The 22392-nt window shown below is 53.3% G+C and overlaps 1 protein-coding gene across 2 annotated transcripts; it reads right to left on the minus strand.

The window, feature by feature from the left end:
- Positions 1–1235: 1235 nt before the first annotated feature.
- On the minus strand, positions 1236–22118 carry CASP9 (caspase 9). 2 transcript variants are annotated; one of them, XM_030327120.2, is made up of 9 exons: positions 21950–22116; positions 18238–18631; positions 15816–15850; positions 14510–14686; positions 13986–14075; positions 12652–12799; positions 6189–6368; positions 5471–5580; positions 1236–3200 (listed from the first exon to the last, which is right to left on the minus strand). In XM_030327120.2, the coding sequence occupies exons 1-9, from the start codon at positions 22079–22081 to the stop codon at positions 3111–3113; spliced, it is 1356 nt and encodes a 451-aa protein (XP_030182980.1). In that variant the 5' UTR covers positions 22082–22116; the 3' UTR covers positions 1236–3110. The 2 variants fall into 2 exon arrangements, with proteins under 2 accessions (XP_030182980.1, XP_030182981.1); XM_030327121.1 differs by lacking the exons at positions 12652–12799; positions 13986–14075; positions 14510–14686 and having other exon boundaries at positions 21950–22118.
- Positions 22119–22392: the final 274 nt, after the last annotated feature.

Consider the following 22392-nt stretch of genomic DNA (forward strand, 5'->3'; position numbering starts at 1 on the left):
CGAGCCCCGCGTCGGGCCCTGTGCTGACAGCTCGGAGCCTGGAGCCCGCTTTGGATTCTGTGTCTCCCTCTCCCTCTGCCCCTCTCCTGCTCATGCTCTGACTCTCTCTTTCAATAATAAACATTAAAAGTTTAAAATCAAGTATGAAACCACGGCCATGAGCATGTGGTCATGGGAGGAAAACTACACTGTCAGACGGGCACCGTGAAAATAAGCAGGTGGCTGCCTCCACGTCTCATTAATACGCGCCGGCCCCTTGTTCATTTGTCTGTCCCCCTGCCTCTCTTCGCCATCGGGTGGTCACAGGCACCGGAGATTCCAGAAAAGTTTGCTGGAGAACTGTGTAAAATCAAGAAGCGAGTGCCCATTAATCCACAGGTTACTGTTTGCTCCCCTGGGGAAAGGCCACGATTCCGTCTGGGCAGAGGAGAACTGGAGTTGAGGTTCTGAGGAGCCACCAGCATTTCAAAGGAGCCTGGCCCCAGGCTGGCTGGCTGCAAAGTTGCTCAGGGCCTTTGCCCAGCCAGATCCTAGGACCCTTTCCAGCCCCGGCTGCTGTGCAAGTCACCGTGCAGATGGTCCGGGCAGCACCTCGGGGACCCAACTGCCGGGGACAATTGTCCTTTTGGCCCCAGCATTGGCTGTTCCCAGGCGCAGACACAGGCACAACAGAGCAGGCCACGGCCGAAAGCATGGCCAGATGTCGGAGGGGATCAACGGGGAAGGCCAGCCTCGTGAGGCAGCTGGGCAGAGGCCCTGGGCTTGTGGGACAGCAGCCAGGACAGGCACATATGCTAACGGGCTCCAGGACTGGCAGAGCCCAGCAGCCAGCTGTCCCCGGGTGGAGGCCCCCCCAGCAGCTGCAGAAAGGCGGGGGGGAGGGGGGCCGTGCATGTGCAGCTTGGAGCCCCACACTGCGCTTGGGGACACCTGCCCACGCAAACCCAGACAGGTGACGAGCCGAAGTCAGGAGGCTGCCAACGAAAAGCGCGAGCAGGGAGGTGGCAGGAGACAGGTGGCCAAGGGCATTCGTCCTTTCAACAAATGTTCGCTGAACGGCGACAACACGTGCGTCTTCGTATCCACGATTTTTAGTTTTACTTTAGAAGGCAATACATATACTCCTTGTAAAAATATGGGAAGAATCTAGGAGCGTATCGAGTCAAAAAGCGAAGTCCCCCTCATTTTACTTCTCCGGTTCCACCTTGCAGAGGTAATCATTGTTAACAGCATAGTGTATGGCCTTCTGGACTTTATTTATGTGCATACATCACACGTCCGTATGGGTACATTCATATACCATAGCTTTCTAACCAAAAATAGCATTGTATGCCTCCTACTGCTCTGCAACTGGGTGTTTTTCACTCGGCACTGTGTCACATTTTACGTGTCAGTACATACATCCGGGCCATTCTTTTGGACAGCTAAATAATATTCCATATTATGAATAGAAGGAGTGACACTTTCACCCACTCCCTATTCTCTCTCCCACTGCTGCAGCGAACATCCTGGGACACACATTCTTGCACACTGGTCTGCGTATCTGTGCTGGAGAGCTGGCCCCAGCAGCGTCACTGGACGATGGAGTTGGGGCAGTAAAATGTTTCATGACACTGCTACCCAGCCTCTGAAAACACGCCATGGGGGTGGCCTTGCAAACAGCGCTAGTTGTTAAACTTTTGAGGCTCTCAATCCCTTTGAGAGACAAATGAAATCTCAGCACCTGTCCCTCTACACATTCGGCGTATGATTTTCAGGAGTTCACAGGCCCGCTGCTCGGAAGTCCAAACAGAACTCCGGGCTAAGACCCCCCCCCCCACCCCACCCCTTTATAGGAAGTCCCCGCCAGGTCAGTGAAAAGGTGTGATAACATCTTTTCGTCCTGAACACGATTCGGGCGGGCGCCTCGGGCAAGGACCACCTGATTCGCATGAGGGGCGAGTACAGAGCCCGGAAGCAGGAAGCAGGCAGAGGGCCAAGCGCTGCTTGGCTCTGTCGGGTTAATTGGATTGTTTCCTTGTACCATCCCGCAGGTGACCACAGATAACTAATCGCCAGAAGCCCCCGGGACTATTTCACACTTGGAAAGGTCACAGGCGGGGGGGGGGGGCGGATAATAACCAAGAGACAACTGCGTGAATCACATCTTGGTGAGTCTTAGCAAACAATCCTCAAGTCCAAGGCCCTAAAAGCTCCAAATTGGCCAGGGTCAGGATCGCATACAAGACCTCAGGGGTGGGGCCGTATCTACGCTCCCCTTGGCTCAGTGACCTAACTTCCCTGAGGACACGGCTCCCAGACCTGTCATCCTTCCCTGGAATGGGGTGGGGTTCACATGAAGTAAGAGACAGGGAAATGTTGCCAGAAAAGCAAAAATCCCCTTTATAAGGAAAAACAAAGAGTTGGAGCAAAATGAGGGGGGAAACAAGGGGGGAATAGTGTCCATATGCCCCTAAGATTTTTTTAAGACTAGAATATAAGAAAAATTGATCATTTTTAAAACCTCATTGAGGATTTGCAGACTCCAGCTTTTCAGACTAGTAGCCCCAAACTTGCTGATCTAAGAGAGACGGTTTGTTTGTAACCAAAGTTTCTTGTAGATCAGTGGTTCTCAAGGGGTGTCCCACCAGGGGACATCCTGCAATGTCTGGAGACATTTTGGGTTGTCACGACGCAGGGGGAGGTGCTCCTGGCACCTAGAGGGTAGAGGCCAGGGATGCTGCTAAACGTCCCACCATGCACGGGACGCGCCACCCCCCCCCCCAACATCTGGCCCCAAATGTCAATCAGACTGAGGTTAAAAAGCCTTACTCTACAGAAAACACAGGGGTCATAGGCCACAGCCACTAGCCGGAGAACAGGCCACCGGTAAGAGTCCTGGGTGTCCTTGATTTTCTTCTGCTCCGCTTCCTGTGTCGCCAGTCATCCGTCTCCAATTTGGAAGCCGCTAAGAGCCTGTCTGCCACTGGTGGGGAAAGAGCAGACCCACTACAGGCCACAAACCCCTTCGAAGAGTGACAGCTGTCGTTGTAGCAAAGACCAGACGTCCACTGCCGCTGGGCCTGGAGCAGGAAGGTTTTGGGGTAAAGGGTGCAGGGGCCCTGGCCTCATTACATTTTAAAGTAAAGTTTTTTCCGGAGGAAATTGAAACAACCAGGAATCTGCTTGTAAATCCCTTTCTGCGAAACAGCATTAGCGACCTGTGAAAACAGGAGCACAGGGGAGTCCGTGAGCTCTCTCGATGGAAGGAAGGGTTCCAGAGAAGGAGGAAGGGGGATGTCCACTGAACCAGCCCTGTAACAGCTCTGGCTTGTCCTCCGTGTTTAGGAGTCTGTTTCTGCTTGTTCGTTTGTTTTGTTTTTTTAGATTCCACACAGGAGTGAAAGCATACGGTATTTGTCTTTCTCTGTCTGACTTATTTCACTTTGCATAATACTCTCTGGCTGCGTCCATGTTGTCGCAAATGGCAAGATCCCATTCTTGTTTACAGCCGAGTAATATTCCACCATATATAGACATCGCACCTCCTTTATCCATACATCTATCAGTGAACACTTAGCTTGCTTCTGTATCTTGGCTGTTGTAAATAATGCTGCAGGGGATGGGGGTGGGGGATGGGCGAAATAGGTGAAGGGGAGCAAGGGGAATAAACTTCCAGTTACGAAATACGTCAGGGCGATGAAAAGTGCAGCATAGGGAGGGAATATAGTCTAGACTATCGTAATAACTTTGTATGGCGACAGATGGCGACTAGACTTATTGTAGTGAGCATAGCACAATGTACAGAATTGTCAAATCGCTACCCGAAACTAATGTAACATGACTACATATGTCAACTACACTTCGATAAATACATACATACAAAAATATATAAATAAAACCCTAAAACCTACTTTATTTTTTTTTTTATTTTTATTTTTTAACGTTTATTTATTTTTGAAACAGAGAGAGACAGAGCATGAACAGGGGAGGGGCAGAGAGAGAGGAAGACACAGAATCTGAAACAGCCTCCAGGCTCTGAGCTGTCAGCACAGAGCCCGACGCGGGGCTCGAACTCACGGACCGTGAGATCATGACCTGAGCCGAAGTAGGACACTCAACCAACCAAGCCACCCAGGCGCCCCCTTAAAACCTACTTTAAAAACCAGCTCTAGGGGCGCTTGGGTGGCTCAGTTGGTTGAGCGTCCAATTTTGGCTCATGATCTCACGGTTCCTGAGTTCCAGCCCCGCGTCGGGCTGTCTTCTGTCAGTGCAGAACCTGCTTCAGCTCCTCTGTCCCCCTCTCTCTCTGCCCCTCCCCTGCTTGCACTCTCTCTCCTGCTCTCTCTCTCAAAAATAAATAAACATTTTTAAAAAACAAAAATAAACAGCTCTACCTCCCACCTCCTTGAGCTGGGAGGGACAGTGTTTAACAGAGAAAAGCATCTCCACTATGAGTTTACAAAACTCAAAATGAGAAATGAGAAAATTCAAAACTTCACAAGGCTCAAATCAAATTGAAAGGTTTCCTTAAAGAAAAGTTGAGAGAAGAGATGAGGCCCAGGAGTCAAGTGCACTGCTTGGCCCTGATGGACTCCCACCCCCAACCGGCAAGGCCCCCCTGCTGCTCCCAAGGTCACCTGCCCAGAGTCATGGCGCCCCCTGGAGTTGTACCAGGTGGGGACCCTGTACTTGCTTTTTCTTTCTCTGCTGCTCTGCTCAGCAAAGCACAGAGCCAGAGCCTCCCCAGGAGGAAGGCGGGGTCCCAGACCTTCTAGATCCTTCTCATGACACAGAACACCTGAGCAAGCAGGAGAGGCCCATGTGTGCTCTGAGCGGCATTTCACTGAGTGAGTCTGGGGCCCTATCAGACCATCCTTCCTGCTCTCCCCCCAGGGGACCCCCAAGACAAGGGGATATACTTGAGGGTCAAGACTAAAAGACAAAGGGGCGCCTGGGTGGCTCAGTCGGTTAAGCGTCTGACTTCGGCTCAGGTCGTGATCTTGGAGTTTGTGAGTTCAAGCCCCGCGTCGGGCTCTGTGCTGACAGCTCAGAGCCTGGAGCCTGCTTCGGATTCTGGGTCTCCCTCTCTCCCTGCCCCGCCCCCACTCATGCTCTGTCTCTCTCACTCTCAAAAATGAAAATATGTTTAAAGAAATGTAAAAGACGAGAAGACTACACAGTGGGGCATGCCTCACGACCCGCCTTCAGGAACACCACTCAGCTCCGGCCACTGAGCTGCCTTGGCACGGAGGGCTGCCTCTGCCAGCGGGGGTCCCAGTATCAGCCTGGGACCTCAGAGGAGCCAGGGAAGGCAGCCCTCCGAGTAATGGGCAAGTGTCACTGTCACCGTTACAGTAACGGCAACACCAGCCCTCACAGCAAGCCAACCTCCGGTTTGGGCCTGGGGCCCCGCCCGCCCCACCTGAGGAGGACACGCTGCCCCTCCCAGAAGCCTCCCCTCTCTCTCCCAGAGGACGGCAACGCTCACCCTGAGCAGGAGGGTCTGCAGGTCCTCAGAGCGAGCCCACTGCTCGAAAACACCATCCAAGGTCTCCACGTACCAGGAGCCGCTCTTGGTGTCCCTCCAGGAAACAAAACCTTCAGAAGCAGAGAGGCGGAACTTTATCGGAGAGCCGCTAAGAGCCCCCCACACCCCGACTGGGGCCACCTGTGGACTTGGACCCATTCACACATCCACACATCTCTGCGCCCCGTCCTGTTCACGACCTTCTTGCGTGGTCGTGAGGCCACCACCGCCTTGGGACTTTGGTTCTGGTTCCCGCCTTCCCAGCAAGGGAACCGAGGCTCCGAGAAGTCAAGTGACTCACCCAAGGGCTAAGAAAGGAAGGACACTAATGCCCGTCACGCCTGCTACGTGCCAGGCACTGTGCTCGGGGATGCGCTAGCCACCTTGCTAATCCCCGCGACGACCCCTGACGTACGACTGCTCTTCCCATTTTAAAGATGAGAATACTGAGGCGGGGCCAGGACACGGGTGAGGCAAGTGAGGCACAGAAACCCAAGAGCACAGGCCTCCTTGAATTCTGCATCCTAGCTGAGGCTCAGAGAGGCGAAGTGACTTGCTCGGGGTCCCGCAGATGGCAAGACTCAGGGCCAAGTCACCCCCAGGTCGCTCCTTAACAACACCGCTGCTTCTAGGGCTGACGGGGGGCCCCGCCGGCTGGGAGGACACCTGATGTGCTCACCTGGGAAGGTGGAGTAGGACACAAAGATGTCACTGGGTGTGGGCAAACTAGACACGGCGTCCGGCTGGTCAAAGGTGCCTGGGCCTTCCTGGAACGGGACAGCGTCTGGCTCGGAGTCACTGCCAGGGGTCCTGTCTTCAGGGGACGTGGAGGCCACCTCAACCCCATGGTCTTTCCGCTCTGCAGGAAGCAAAAACGGACAGCACTCGTCACTGAAACACCGACCAGAGCCCCTGCTCCTTGCTTCTTGGCGACACCCGGCCCGCCCCAGCCCGAGACTGCCTGATTCCCTCTGGAGCCAGGGTTCCAGCGCTGAGCGAGAAACAGAAACCGAAGCTTTACTTTTTACTGTGACAAAAGTTTTGCACACCCATTAGGTAGAAATTGGGACGGGGGGTGCAGAGATTGCTTTTCTAAAGCTGTGAAAACAAGGGGCGCCTGGGTGGCTCGGTCAGTTGTGTCCGACTGCGGCTCGGGTCACGATCTCACGGTTTGTGGGTTCGAGCCCCGCGTCGGGCTCTGCGCTGACAGCTCGGAGCCTGGAGCCCGCTTCAGATTGTGTCTCCCTCTTTCTGCCCCTCTCCCGCTCACTCCCTGTCTCTCTGTCTCTCAAAAATAAGTAACTACTAAAAACAAAAGCTGTAAAAGCAACTTAAGAGGTACACACCCAAGAGAACTAAAAACAGAAGTTCAAAGAAATCCTGGCACAGCGAAGTTCACAGCAGCAGCATTCGCAACAGGCAACAGGTGGGGACACCCCAAGTGTCCGCTGACAGATGAACGGGTACACAGAAGGTGGCACAGACAGCCACTGGAATTTCACCCAGGCTTAAAGAGGGATAAAGTGCTGATACCTAGGGCCATGTGGGTAGACACGAAAAACACGCGGAGCGAAAGAACCAGATGCGAGAAGCCACGTATCTGGCTCCGTTCATGTGAAAGACCCAGAAGGGGCAAATCCATGGAGAAGAAAGCAGGTGAGCGGTTGCCCGGGATTGAGAGGAGGCAGGAAGGGGGAGTGAGCCCTGAGGGGTATGAGGTTTCAGTCTGGGGCGATGAGAAAGTTCTGGAACCAGGGAATGGTGATGGTTGCACACTTGTGAACGTACTCCCAGCCGCTGAATTGTATGCACTTGAAAATGGCTACAGCGGTCAACCTCACGTCATGAAAAAAACAATTCACTTTATTCAGCCTTGAAAGGGGGCGTGCCTGAGCCCCCGGAAGGGCTCCAGAAACCCTTCCCTAAGGAACCCTCCGGGCCACTCTGCCCTCTGCTTTTACAGAAGCTCCTTTTAGCTGCTTTCTATCTGGAGTAGCACACTGCACCCTGCAGTGAGCTCTCCCTCCGGGGAGCTTGTGCCCGGAGAACCTCCTGCCATGTCGCCATCCCGATGGCTCTGTGATGGGAGCTGTGTGTGGCCCGAGTCCTGCCCTGACCCCTGTTTTCCAGGTCTGCTGCTGTGTGGGGGGGAATTAGGATTTTAAAATGGAAAAGACAGAAAATACGGCTAAGGAAATCATCCAGGATCTTGCAGGCCTGACATAGCTACCCCCATTTCTGCCTCTTAACCTTTGGGTTGTGGCCCATGGGCACACTGTTCCGGGAGCATTTCTCCACGTCTCCACAGTCCCCATCACAGCTAGTTCAAATGGCTTTATAATGGTCTGTTTCAGTGATACGCCCTCACTAATCCATTTCCTTAATGTTGGCTATTTAGATGATATCCAGTTTTTGGCTCACGTGGCCACAGGTGTCTTTACATAGAGGATTTTTATTATTATTATTATTTTAACGTTTATTTTTGAGACAGAGAGAGAGAGAGAAGAGTGCAAGCAGGGGAGGGGCAGAGAGAGGGAGACACAGCATCTGAAGCAAGCTCCAGGCTCTGAGCTGTCAGCACAGAGCCCGATGCGGGACTCGAACCCACGGACCGCGAGATCATGACCTGAACCAAAGTTGGATGCTTAACCAACTGAGCCACCCAGGCACCCTGTTTTATGTAGAGCGTTTTGACTTCACTTGAATTATTTCCTTAGGGAATTACTGGGTCAGAAGGTATAAACATGGCCAAAATCTCATGACCTATGATTTGATGCCTTCTTTGATTCCCTAAAAGATAGCTTAGCAGGCACAAATGATAAGAGTAGAATAAAATAGAGAAGAAGTAAAACTTCAAGGGCAGAAGAAGAGTACATTTGGGATCTAGAAACGCATGTTGTAAGGTTCCGCGTGCTTGCTAGAGGCGGCCCGTGCGTTTGGCTTTGTGCTTTCCAGCAGCCGAGGCAAGATTGCATAAGGTCGAATTGCTCACAACATCCACCTTACTTGGCATTCGTAAGACAGAAGCCAAGAATGGCAATTTTTCTCCGCTCGGTTGTCTGAAAGGGAAGGAACACTGTCATATGACGGACTGTTCCCTCAACTCTATCCCTGTCCACCCCCAAAAAGGAAAGAGGCGAGTTCGATGTCAGTTTTTTAAACCTAAGTCTCAATGTAAATTGAGGGCACAGATGTTTCTGTTTGGGCATTCAGCTCCCCAGAAAGCAGGACCCCGTCTTCTTCTTTTGTGTCTTCTTCGGTTTCTGTGTGGGTGCTCTGTACCCCAGGGGTAGTCTGTGTGTGTGTGTGTGTGTGTGTGTGTGTGTGTGTATCTACTATGTGTGTCACAAACCATGATTTTATTTTTTTAATTTTTAAAAAACGTTTATTTATTTTTGAGAGAGAGAGAAAGAGGCAGAGAGAAAGGGAGACAGAGAATCCCAAGCACAGGGTTCGAACTCATGAACCGCGAGATCATGACCTGAGCCAAAATCAAGAGTCAGACGCTTAACCAACTAAGCCACCCAGGCGCCCCACAAACCGTGATTTTAAAGAAGGCTTTGTAGGGGCACCCGGCTGGCTCAGTCGGCTCCCTCGGCAGGGGGCAGAGACAGGGCAAGGATGGTTCTGGCAACCCCATAATGATAGCCCCAACATCTATGGGCCTCTCACTCCATACACTTGACTCGGGAACTTGGTAATCTGTTTTTGTTCTTACAGCTAACCTTCAGGGGCTGGGATTCTGCCCGGGTGTCTGGAAATGATTTGCAGTGGAACAGGGGCAGGGACGTTGAGATGTGGGTGGCAGGAAAGGTTGGGGCACTGCTGCGGGGGAAGCCACAGGAATGGCTTAAGCAGGCAGAGGTGGGCAGAGGGACGACCTGGGGAAGCCGGAGAAGACACGGTGGGATCCGAAAGGGGAATCCGGGAGAGACAGGAATCTCCATTCCCGCGTCCTCCTCATGCGACAGACAAACCTGATGCGAAAGCCTCGCCCCCGGGGTTATCTGTCTTACACACGGTTTGTTCTCAGACAGACTCGCAAATTCAAACCCCTCCGTAAGGCAGACTGACTTCCCCAGAAAAATGAACACACAGCAGGATTTATCAGCATCTAAAACCCACAACCACCGCGGCAACACGCTGTTCCTCCTTCTGCCTTCTCGGAGTGATTTCTAGAAGTCTAAAGAGGGGTTGCCCCAAAATGAACAGCTCGGGCTAACAGAGGCCGCTCAGCTTCGGCCAAGTGCATCACGCTAGATGCCGAATTACGCTATCTACTCACTGACATTCCACACCCGCGCTACTCACTTGGAGGCAGGGATCTCTGCTCCAGGGTCCGCACCCCTACCTCTTACCAGTGGGGGGCACGACACGTCAAAGGATTTGAAAACTGTTTTAAGTTGTAACGACAGTGGATTTTACCAAAGCAACACAAGAGTCACCGAAACCCAGGGCAGACGGTCAGATGGCCGTAACCAAGAGGCCACCCTGCAGGACACGGGTGCAGACTGCAGACCCGGCAGCATTTCTGTTCTCAGCACCGTGCCGCCCCCGTGTGGCCACAGCGTTACACACAAGGTCAATAGCGGGCCGGGGGGCTGAGCAGGGCCCAGAATTCCAAAGGCAGGATCGTGATCACTGCATTGCAGCTTTGAAATCTTGCTCCTCCCACTAAGGTGGGTGTTTTGTGGTGGAGGGAGTCTACATTACTTAAAATTTTGCTTATGTGATTTTTATATGGTTCTGTTTCAAATCGAATAATTAGGATGCACATAAGGTGCAACCATCCTGTGAGCTTAGTGGCAGGTCTGGGGGGACCAGAGGGGCCTGGCCTTGGCCTCGAAGAGCCGACCAGGGGATGAGGCCATCTCAATACAAGAAGAAAGCGCTGTGACAAGAGAAGGACAGGGGCTGCGTGAGCACAGAGACTAACCCTGACTCTGTGCAAGGGAGGGGGTGTATAGGGAAGACTTCCCGGACACAGAGACAATAAGCTGTAACTAGAAGAATGGATGATTAAGAGTAGGCCAGGAGGGGTGCCTGGCCAGCTCAGTTGGTGGAGCACAGGCCTCTTGATCTCAGGGTTGTGAGTTCGAGCCCCACGTTGGGCACAGAGATTATTTAAAAGTAAAACCCTTAAAAAAAAAAAAAAAAAAAAAAGAGGGGCACCTGGGTGACTCATAAGCGACCGACTTCAGCTCAGGTCATGATCTCTCAGTTCGTGAGTTCGAGCCCGGCCTCGGGCTCTGTGCTGACAGCTCGGAGCCTGGAGCCGGCTTCGGATGCTGTGTCTCCCTCTCTCCCTGCCCCGCCCCCACTCACGCTCTGTCTCTCTCAAAAATAAACAAACATTAAAAAAAAATTTTTTTTTTTTAAAGAGTAGGCCAGGAGGGCAGGCAGAGGGATGGCACAGGGAGGGCTGAAAGGCGCTGGGGCGGGACACAGCGTGCCAGGCTGGGGGATGAAAAGTGGCCCGGGCCAGATCCCCGCGGACCTTGTGGGCCTGCTGAGGAGTCCAGAGAGCGACACGGGAAAGACCCTCCGTGCTGCCGAGAGTGGGCGATGAGGGGGCACTGAGCCGGAAGACCAGCTAAGCGTGACTTTCCAGAAAGCAGGTGTCCCAGCTCGCCCTTCATCCACAGTTCCCTTGCCTGTTTCATCTTTTATTCTATTCACACAGGAAAGGACCACTCGCTTCAGAGTTAACAACGTCACTTGGTGACACATTCTGGGTCGTAAAACAACGACGAGCTAGGATTTCTACAACTCCGAGAGCAGCAGCCTTTCCACCTTCCCATTACCGGAACTCTCAGGTAACTGTGCTGGGCTCAGAGGGCTCTTAGGTGACACGGGGTGCTCTGGGGTTAGGGGAGGGGGAGAGTCCAGGTTTCCAGTGATGCAAATGAGCCAGGCACTGCGTTCAGTGCTGCACATGCACCAACTCGTGCGCTAAATATTTCACGGGGACTCTAGGACGTGGGTCCTGTTGTTATCCCTACTTGCCAAGACTTCTAGAGATTAGCTGGCCTGTGTTTGTGCAGGAACGAAGTAGCCACCAAGATCGAACCTGGGGTTCTCAGTCACCCATGGCCGAGTTATGGACATGGGTCACGACAGTGACTTGATACAGTTCCAGTCACGTTATAAATTCCAGGGGACAGAGACCCTGTGTAGCTTGTATCTCGAACACCTAACACACAGCCTGGTGTATACAGCAGATACTCAGTAAACACGTATCACATGAATCACGTGACCAGAGCCTGCTCACCTAGACGAGCCACATCCCCTCACACCACCCCTGCCAACGTGGAACAGTATGGGACAGATGGACGCGTTCAGAAGATTATGCTACAGGTACAGGTCACTGGTGCGAATGGCGCCCCCTTTGGGCCGGCTGGATAGCTCCGTGGTACAACAACGCAGAGGGGGCTGGGGGACAAGGAACTGGCATGCCTTTCAGACATGCTTGCCCTTGAAGAGCCCTGGGCCAAGGGAACGCCTGGGACAGGATGCCCAGTGTCCCCCACCTCTGCCATCATGTCCCACCATTCAGGACACACAATGTTCTCTCTTTCTTCCTTTTTTTTTTTTTTTTTCACTTTATAAGGAAACCAGGTAATGGTGACGTCGGACTTAGGTTTAAAGTCGGGCATATGGCAAAATCGCAAAGGATCCAAACGATCCTTAAAAATTACTGACATCTCCAGTACTTGGGCCTTTGGCAATTCTAATAATTGGTTTAGCTCTGGCCTCCCTTCCTCTGGGCCAATGGAAAGAGGGTCTAGCTGAGGGAGGTCGGGAGAATGATAAGGAAAATGAAAGGGTTTTTTTTTTTTTTCTCTGTCCCCTGCTTTGTTACTACTCAGTCTCTGGAGTTGAAGCTGCCAGAGCCGAATGAGGCCCTGAGGCTACCGCACGGTGACACGGTAGAGGCTCTAACCTCTACAGGGTGGACACAGCTGGGGCCTACTCTAACCGGAGGGAGATACTGCAGTGTGGACAAAGGGACCATGTCTGGGACCCTCTGACTGCCTGGACACACCCCCTTGGGCATCAGGAGGGGCTGGACGGAGGAGGAGGCAGGGGGGCGGCTCCTTCCCCACTAGAGTCGCCTGCAGGGAGACTGAGAACCTGCTTACCCCCACCACAGGCCTGGATAAAGAAGAGCTTGGGCTTCCCTCCCAAGCTGGGGCAGCCGGATCCATTGAAGATGTTCACAATTTTCTCGATGGACACAGGACAGCCATCTGTGCCATAAACAGCCCCTGGGAACTGGCGGTGGCTGGCCTAGAAGACCAAGAATCCCGGTTACAAAACCAAGAAGTTGGAGGAGGAATCCAACCACTGTCCAGAGGCTTTATGGGGGTCAAGCATTTAGAAGGCCCCAGCCAGGGGCATAAGGCTGATTTAGACAGAGGTTGGTTCTGGAAGGGCCCTGGTCAGCATCTATTCCAAGGGTCTCAGACTCCCATGGCTAAAACAGCCTAATGGGAGAGTGCCAGCCAGCTTCTTCTAGATCAGTGGTTCTCCAAGTGTGGTCCCTGGACCAGAGGCATCAGCATCACTTGGGAACTTGTAAGACCTGCTGATTCCTGGGCTCCCCCCTAGATCTAAATCAGGAACCCTGGTGGTGGGGACCAGCAATGTGGTCTTTCAGGAGCTTCTGATGCAGGTAAGCATTGAGAACTACTGCTCTAGGCCAGTTCTTCTCAAACTTTATGTGGACGGGACCTTGTCAAAGCACAGGCTCTCCGTGAAAAGGTCTGTGGCAAGGCCTGAGAGACTGAATTTCCCATGATTTCCTGGTGAGGCCTATGCTGCCGGTCCAGGGGTCACACCACGAATGAAAAGGGGCAGTCCCTGCCCAGCTGTAGGCCAGAGTTTTGCTCTGTGAGGATGTGGCCTAGTAAGGCCCGACCACTGTGGCTTTTCAAGAGAAGCTGGAAATCCTGATTTTTGCGCGACAGTTGCCAGTTTGGAAAACACTGTGAAACCCCCACAGGGGACGACAGGCCTCCCGCTTGGAGCTTCTGACCTGTGCCAACGCTCAGCTGTAAAGATGAGGAAGTTGAGGCCCAGGAAGCGGGAGGTGCCGGGCCACGACGATGACCCAGCACATTAGTGGCCAAGCCCAGAGGGGGTTCCAGTGTCCTGACACCCAGCCCATAGCAAAGGGCCTGGGACAATGCAAGACGGAGGCAGGAGCTGCGAGCCCCTGTGTGCAGTGCCCGACTCTGAACAAAATCCAGGCTAGGAGCTCTGTGAGCAGAATTCGTCTCCTCCCTGCCTCTCCCAGATGGCTTCTCCCAGGAGGGGCATCCATTTCCTCAGAGGGCCGGATGGCTCCCAGGAAAACAACAGGAGATAGACAGGGCCCCACGGCTCTGCCCACAAAGCCCAGGGTGTCTTGGACACAGGAAGGGACGGGGCTCCTTCATGGCCTCTCAGCGCAGCGTCTCCGGGCAGCTCGTACCTGACAGCCGTGAGAGAGGATGACCACCACGCAGCAGCCCAGAGCACCGTGGTCCCGCCGCGCCAGCTCCACCAACGCCTGGACCATTTGCTACAAGACAAGGTCACAGATGAGCCAGGCCATTGACGGATCAGGTCCCCATCCTGGGCCCTCCCGGGCAGAGCACTTTCCCTGCTCCCAGGGCCAATACTGCAGTAAGGACAGTCCTAACAGCCACAGTAGCCACCGTTCTTGGGGACAAGGTGCCGTGCTTGGGTGCTGTTCACGATGCCCCTAGGAGGTGAGTACCGTGCCTGCTGCCTAGACAAGGAGACTAAAACTCCGGAGTCACGCGGCAGGGAGCGGGAGTCCACAACCCAGGTCTCTCTGAGCCTGCAGCCCGAACTGGTACCTACTGAGCCACGCTGCCTCTCCCGGGGCTACAGTCCTAAGGGGGGGTGTCGGGGAGTCGCTTGCTTTCGGGTCTCTCCCAGGACCCTTGTCCCAGCCCACCCCCCATCCCTGACCACAGGCAGTGACCGGACCTTGGCCGTCTGGTCGTGCTTCACCTCCACCACGAAATGCAGCAAGGAGAAACGTCGCTGCAACTTCTCACAGTCGATATTGGAGCCGGTACGGGTCTGGAGCCTCGACTCGAGGCAGAAGTTCACGTTGTTGATGATGAGGCAGTGGCCACAGGGGTCCGCGTTCAGGACATACGCCTGCCCAAGCACAGGGACCCACGTCAACCGGGGTCTCGCTGCACTCCCCAGGAGCGAAGGCGAGCCCCAGGTTTGCACTCATGCGGTTGACGGTCTGGAGACGTGGGACAGAAAGTGGGGTCTGCCCTCTCTCTGACCGAGGAGCAGTAGGCCTACACCCGGCATTCCAGGGCAGAAGCAAACGGACGGCAAACCAGATGGGCGTGAGCACGAACGGTACGACACGCAAACAGCCAGCTCGGGAGAGAAGACCAGTTCCCATGGCAGCACTCAACCCCCAGAGCCGTTCGCCCCCAAAGGACCAGACAGATTGTCCCGTCCGAGGAGCACCTGAGAGCCACGGGGGGGCGGGGGTAGCGCTGTGTTGGCAGACTTGTGCCCAGATCCACCCTCAGAGTATGGATGCCATTTCCCGGCCAGACTCCCCTTCTCCCTTGGAATCCTCCCTCATCGCAGCCTGTCCTTTTTGTCACAGTACTTAAGATTTAGATTTAGGGGGCGCCTGGGTGGCTCGGTCGGTTAAGCGTCCGACTTCGGCTCAGGTCATGATCTCGCGGTCCGTGAGTTCGAGCCCCATGTTGGGCTCTGGGCTGATGGCTCAGAGCCTGGAGCCTGCTTCCGATTCTGTGTCTCCCTCTCTCTGACCCTCCCCCGTTCATGCTCTGTCTCTCTCTGTCTCAAAAATAAATAAACGTTAAAAAAAAAAAAAAAAAGATTTAGATTTAGATATTTCTTTGTGCAAGTAGCCTCTGCTAGGCTGATGGCTCCACAAGGGCTAGAAACACAAGGGGTCCGCTCCCAGGTATCCCGGCATGGGGCCCAGGACTGGCACGCAGGGGTCAAACCAACAAATGCTGTCAACAAGAGGGAGTGACTCAGTCCCACGGCCAGTGGTGAGGCCCGCCTCACGTGAGGTCTGACCCCCTGACTTCACAGAGGAGCAAAGAGCAGGTAGGGTTGGACAGCCTGCTCCGGGAAGAGCTGTGCCAGGGCCAGGGAGCTACGGGGGGGCCTGGGGCCCTCTCTCAGCTGGGGCTCCTGACCCACCGGCAGAGGGAAGGGCCTGGGAAGTGCAGAGCAGACGAGCCCAAGGCCAACAGAGCTGGCCCCAAATCACATAAAGACTCACCAAATCAGCATTTCGCTTCGAAATTTCCTGAGCACCTGGAGAGAGAGAAAAGGAGAGAAAAACGTGAATGTCTGGCCCAGCAGGAGCAGGGCAAGGGACTTTGAAAACAGAAGGGCAAGAACTCGGGAAGCCTCCGGCACTGCTGGTGGGAGTCTAGGGGCACGGCCACCTTGCAGAACTGCTTAGAAGTTTCCAATGACGTTAAACACACACCTACCCTCTGACCAGCAATTCCATTTCCGGGTATATGCCCGAGAGAAAGGAGCGCAATGGGGCATTAAAAAGAGCCAGCCGTGGAGGATCACTGAAGCCTTATTCTTCATGCCCAGGATTAGAAACAACCCAAAATGTTCATCAACAAGTCGACAGACAAGCAATTTATGATAAAAGCCATGCAAGGCAACACTCCACAGACTGAAAAGAAAGCAGGCGCTGACACGTGCATTGCCACGGACAGCCACGAAACACTCGGCCAGGGACAAGAAGCCAGAAGAGTGTATGTGGTGTGATTCCATCTATACGAAATTCTAAACCAGAAAGGCATGAGGGAAGCTCCAGGAGAGTGGACACTTCCTGTCTGTGGAATCCATGGAGCCCAGCACCCAGAAAGTCCTCGGGAAAGATTGGCAGAATGACTAAACGAGTAACGGTGGCAATGTTTCCTTCGGTGTCAAAGGAGTTTTCATTTCAATTAGCAAGAAGTCCAATGACCCCCAGCCTCTATGGTAGTTAGGACTTCTTTTCTTTCTGAAACAAAGAGAACTGGGTGGTTATCGCAGAGCTGCAATGCTGAGTTGAGTTGCACTGGAATCTACTCTCATGATCCAACAATATGGTGCCGTTCGTTGCTCACAGAGCGCCTGGACCCCTTACGGGGAACTATCCTCTTATGAGTTTAAAAAGCCATGCCAGAAGAGCATTCACATCCCATTTTTAATTAGAAACGGTTTTAGGGGAACCTGGGTGGCTCAGTCAGTTAAGCGTCCGACTCTCGGTCTCAGCTCGGGTCATGATCTCACAGTTTGTGAGCTCAAGCCCCACGTCAGGCTCTGTGCTGACAGTGCAGAGCCTGCTTGGGATCCTCTCTCTCTCCCTTTCTCTCTGCCCCTTCCCTGCACGCACTCTCTCTCTCAAAATAAACTTCAATTAAATAACCAAACAAAAAGGAAATGGTTTTATCTTCCTGAAGAATCCTACAGTTCACAGCCTTAAATCTGAAACCATTGCTCATTTCCAAAATCTCACTGCACCCCCAAAAATATAACTATCATCCACGACTGAAAAATTCATTCATTCCCCAAATCAGTAGTATCCATACACAAAGTGAGAGAGGGACATCAACAAAATGGCAGAATAAGAGTTTTCTACTGCCTTCCCCAACAAAGAACACCAATTTTGACATCATCCATAATTGAGACCACCTTTGTCGAACTCTGGGAATCCAGCAGAGAAGCTGGTGCAAAAAAAAATCCGAGATCGGACGCACTGAAGAGGTTAGTCAGCAAGTACTGGAGGAGTTGACTCCTCCTTCAAATGCAAAGCCAACACATGACTTCCAGAAACATGAGAAATCAAGAAAATAGGACCCCACCAAAGGAGCACAGTAATTTCCCAGTAACTGACCCCAAAGAAATAGTAATCTGCAATGTGCCTGACAATTCAAAATCACTGTTTCAAGGGAGCTCAGTAAGCTACAAGAGTACACAGAAAGCCAATGTAACAAAATCGTGAAAACAATACATGACCAAAACAAGAAGTTTAAAAGATAGAAACCACACAAAAAGAACCAAATAGAAATACGGGAGCTGAAGGATGCACTGAATGAATTGAAAGGAATGCAACAGACACCATCAACATCAGATTGGATCATGCACAAGAAAGAATCTGTGAAGTAGAAGACAACTCATTTGAAATTACCCACTCAGAGAGCAAAGAGAAAAGAACAAAAAAGAGTGAAGAAAGCCTACATGAATGATGGGTTATCATGAAAAGAAACAATCTATGCTTTATTGTAGTCCCAGAAGAAGGAAGAGAGGGCGAAAGGGGTAGCAGGCTTATTTAAAAAAATAATGGCTGAAGGGCTCCTGGGTGGCTCAGTTGGTTAAGGTTAAGCGTCCGACTTCAGCTCAGGTCATGATCTCACAGTTCATGAGTTCAAGCCCCACATCAGTCTCTGCGCTGACAGCTCAGAGCCTGGAGACTGCTTTGGATTCTGTGTCTCCCTCTCTCTCTCTGCCCCTCCTCCACTCACACTCTGTCTCTCTCTCTTCCTCAAAAGCAAATAAACATCAAAAACCATTTTTTTTTTAATTAAAAAAAAACTAATGGCTGAGAACTTCCCACACCTGGGGAGAGATCTGGATATACAAGTTCATTAACCTCATAGTTCCAACTGCATACCGACCGTTGTCTTGGTACTCACAGATATCACTGAATGGTCCAGAACCAATGTCCACTGGCCTAGGCACCTCTGGTCTGAGAACCTCTGGCCGGAGCTTGGCTGGCCACAGCTCCTCGGGCCCCAACACCACTGGAGTGAGTTTTTCCGGAGTCGGCTTTAAAGGATACTGCCTCCTTCTGAGCTCCTCTGGTTTGAGGCCCATTGGTCCAACCACCACAGGCATGAGGTCCAGGGGTCTGATGGCCTGTGGATTCTGCTTTTCTGCTTGCCGACCCATTCTCAGCAATGAAGCCAGCGCATCCTGGCCTGTGTCCTCTAAGCAGGAGATGAACAAAGGAAGGGCCTGACTCCCTCGGGTCTCTAGATCTATGACAAGCTGCCTGACCTGATCGCTCCGAGACCCTGAGCCCGCATGCTGTTTGGAAAAAAAGACACGGCACTATTAGCCACACGATATCCTGGGACTCTCACCATGTCCCCCCCCCCCCCCGCCCCCAACACTTCCCATCTGGTATAAGTCTGACCAGTCAGGCACGAGGGCAAAAACTGAGCCTGCAGTTACACGGAGTGTTTGCCACCGGCCAGCCTTTGCTTATCTATTCATTCCGCATTTTGGAGGCATCTCCCATGAGCCCAGCACTGTGCTAAGTGATGAAAATACAGCAGCGAACATTCTCAGTCCTCAAGAAGCGGACATCTGGGCGCGGAATGCAAACAGACAAATCAACAGTGGGACACCAAGGAGAGAAGTGCCAGCAGGAGGGTCCAGGGCCATCCAACTTAGCCTTGGGAAGCCAGGGAGTCCTCCAGGAGGGGATGTCTTCACGGAGACCCCAGGGAACGTTAGGAAGTGAATCGCGAATTCAGAGAAATGAAACGTAAGCTGGAGTGGGAAACAGCAGCGGGGGGGGGGGGGGGGGGGGGGGGGGGGGGCCTCTGTGCGGTGTGCCGAAACAGCCGGGAGAAGCCGCTGAGGACCTTTACGAGTGACAGAGTCAGAGCTGCCTCTGAGAAAAATCATGCTGGAGGCAGGGTAGACGGTGGAAGGGGGTGAGCCACAGCCAGGTCGAGTGGTGGCAAAGACAGTGCATCAGGAATGGAGAGAAATAAGTGGACAGACCAGAAAAATACGGAAGGAGAGGGGCGCCTGGGTGGCTGTCGGTTGAGCGTCCGACTTCAGCTCAGGTCATGATCTCACGGTTCGTGGGTTCGAGCCCTGCGTCGGGCTCTGTGCTGACAGCTCGGAGCCTGGAGCCTGCTTCGGATTCTGTGTCTCCTTCGCTCTCTGCCCCTCCCCCATGCTCTCTCTCTCTCAGAAATAAATAAACATTAAAAAAAAACTTTTTTTGGGGCGCCTGGGTGGCGCAGTCGGTTAAGCGTCCGACTTCAGCCAGGTCACGATCTCGCGGTCCGTGAGTTCGAGCCCCGCGTCGGGCTCTGGGCTGATGGCTCAGAGCCTGGAGCCTGTTTCCGATTCTGTGTCTCCCTCTCTCTCTGCCCCTCCCCCGTTCATGCTTTGTCTCTCTCTGTCCCAAAAATAAATAAACGTTGAAAAAAAAAATTTAAAAAAAAAACAAAAAAAAAAACTTTTTTTAATAAGGAAGGAGAATGCACGGGATTTGGGCATCAATTGGGTGGACTGTGACGATGCAGAAAAGGTCGAGGTTTACGGGTTTTTTAATATTTATTTTTGAGAGAGAGAGACAGAATGTGAGTGGGGGAGGGGCAGAGAGAGAGAGAGAGGGCGACACAGAATCTGAAGCAGGCTCCAAGCCGTCAGCACAGAGCCCGAAGCGGGGCTCGAACTCACGAACTGCGAGCTCATGACCTGAGCCGGAGATGGATGCCTAACTGACTTAGCCACCCAGGTGCCCTGTAAGTGTTCTATTTTATTTAACATTAATTACTTCAGACTTACACTTAAATAGCCTCATGTGGCTAACGGCCGCTAAGTTGAACGCCACAGATCTGTAATGTCACTGCAAAGATGATCCTCACTAACAAAACAGCTAATGCCTTTCAGCATTTCCGGAACACTCACAGTAAGACAGACCCCGTGTTAAATGCATCATTTCATCTAGTCCCCCCCTCAGTAACCTTACGGGGTTAAATTACAATTCTCCTCACTTTACAGATGAGGGAAACGGAGTCGCAGCAAGGCATTGCGACTTACTAATATGTACCAAAGCCAGGATGAGGACCCATGTGGCTCAGCCAAACCAGGGGTGGCAAATGGCAGCCTCTTGTTCATGTGACAGTACTTCGAAAACCTGACTCTGTTGCTAACATCTAGAATCAGGGAATTTGACATCAAAATCAGGACTTTCAACTTCTTTTTACATAACGTGAGAGATCTGGAAACACGGAGCCAGCATTCTGGAATGGCCAGACTGAGCTGGAGCTGGGGGGGCCACCCACCGCGGTGCCCATCTATTGGGCCTCTGCGGGCATCTGAATTTGCAACCCCTGTGAATGTATCTGAAGGCAAGGAAATGGTCTCAAACCATTTCCACTCTTCAGGTCACACAGCAGATTCTCATGAGACTTCTTCTAATACTAATATTCACTGCTAATTTTTCATACGACACTTACCCTATTAAAGACTTCCTCACTAGGTCAGGCCAAGCTCCTGGATGATGCAGAAAATGGACAGTCTGCAAGCAGCCCACAGGGCACTGGCCAGAGGCCCCCAGGAAGCCGCACACACCCACTGCCCCTCCTGGTAGGAAATACCTCCTGGAACCTCCTCCTTACCTCACAGGCCTGTGGCGAGGGTCAAATAACACAAAGCCATGAAACTGCTTTTAAAGAGAACCTCACGGGGCGCCTGGGTGGCGCAGTCGGTTAAGCGTCCGACTTCAGCCAGGTCACGATCTCGCGGTCCGGGAGTTCGAGCCCCGCGTCAGGCTCTGGGCTGATGGCTCAGAGCCTGAAGCCTGCTTCCGATTCTGTGTCTCCCTCTCTCTCTGCCCCTCCCCCGTTCATGCTCCGTCTCTCTCTGTCCCAAAAATAAATAAACGTTGAAAAAAAAAATTTTTTTTTAAATAAATAAAAAATAAAGAGAACCTCACATGTTCACTTTATTATTTTCTTCATTACCTGCATCAGCATCCCCCCCCCCCCGCCCATCTCTAAAACCCCTTAGGAAACATAAACTCAGCACAGGAGGGGCTGGCCAAAGAGGACAGGGCACAGCCAGCTAAGCCCTCACTCCGGGCCTGACGCAGTTGTGTTCCACACCCACTATCTCATGTAGCTCTCACAATACTACTGTTGTCCCATTTCACAGCCCAGAAAACTGAGGCTCACAGTGGATCAATGACTTAGCCAGGGACACAGAACCAGGCAGTGTGACACCCCAGCTGGGCGCCCTGAACCTTCATGCCAGCAAGTAAAACACAAGCCTCCATCCCGGCCAGAAGCACAGGGCTCCAGCAGCCAACGGTGCACGCTGGTGGTGCTGGGCGTGGAATCGCTCTAGCAAGCCCTGGAAGAGGTGTTCGGTATTGCACGGTTCGGCTGGGCGATCTAGTGCGCTCAACGCCGTGAGGGAAAAGGGGGTTCCCACATGATGATTCCCCAAAGGGGATGGGTACCGGGGGCACAGGCGGGGAGGGGAAGGCAGGAGCTCGGCCTTTAAGACATGCTGTGCCTTCAGCAACCCTCTCGGCGCGGCCTCGCTGACCCCAGCCGGGACGTGAAGTCTGCGGGCCGCGCTGGAAGCGGGGCGCACCTGGATGTCCTCGATCATCGCGGGCGTGAAGAGCTGGCGGGTCAGCAGAGCGTCCCAGAGCGAGGCCACCTGCAGCTCGCCGACCAGCCGCACCCGGCACCGCCGCAGGAGCTGCCGGTCAGCCTCGTCCATGGCGGCCCGACGGCTGGGACCCGGGCGGCCTCGGTCCGCTTCCGGGCCTCGGCCGCGGCGCCCCGCCCGCCGCCCAGGACCCGCCCCGGCACCGGCCGCCGCGACGCGCTCCGCCCCTGCATCGCCCCTCGCCCCCCGGGCCCGCCCCAGGCCACCCACGGCACCACTTCCGCCTTGCGACTCCGCCTCCGCGCCCCGCACCGCCCCCCAAGACACACCCCGCAACGGGCACCGCCCCCAGGGCGCGCCCCTAGTCCAGGCAGCCAGCCCTAACCAAAAGGTATCCTCATTCCGCTTTTACAGAAACTCGG

Source organism: Lynx canadensis, chromosome C1 (genome assembly GCF_007474595.2).
Source record: "Lynx canadensis isolate LIC74 chromosome C1, mLynCan4.pri.v2, whole genome shotgun sequence".
Taxonomy (NCBI): Eukaryota; Metazoa; Chordata; class Mammalia; order Carnivora; family Felidae; genus Lynx; species Lynx canadensis.

Excerpts from the sequence above, each read along its gene's own strand:
- CASP9 (XM_030327120.2), bottom strand. The coding sequence starts at position 22,081 with ATGGACGAGGCTGACCGGCAGCTCCTGCGGCGGTGCCGGGTGCGGCTG. Across the intron at positions 14,076-14,509 it reads AGCACGACCAGACGGCCAAG|CAAATGGTCCAGGCGTTGGT; the intron begins GTCCGGTCACTG and ends CTTGTCTTGTAG. Across the intron at positions 6,369-12,651 it reads TATCCAGGCCTGTGGTGGGG|AGCGGAAAGACCATGGGGTT; the intron begins GTAAGCAGGTTC and ends TGCTTCCTGCAG.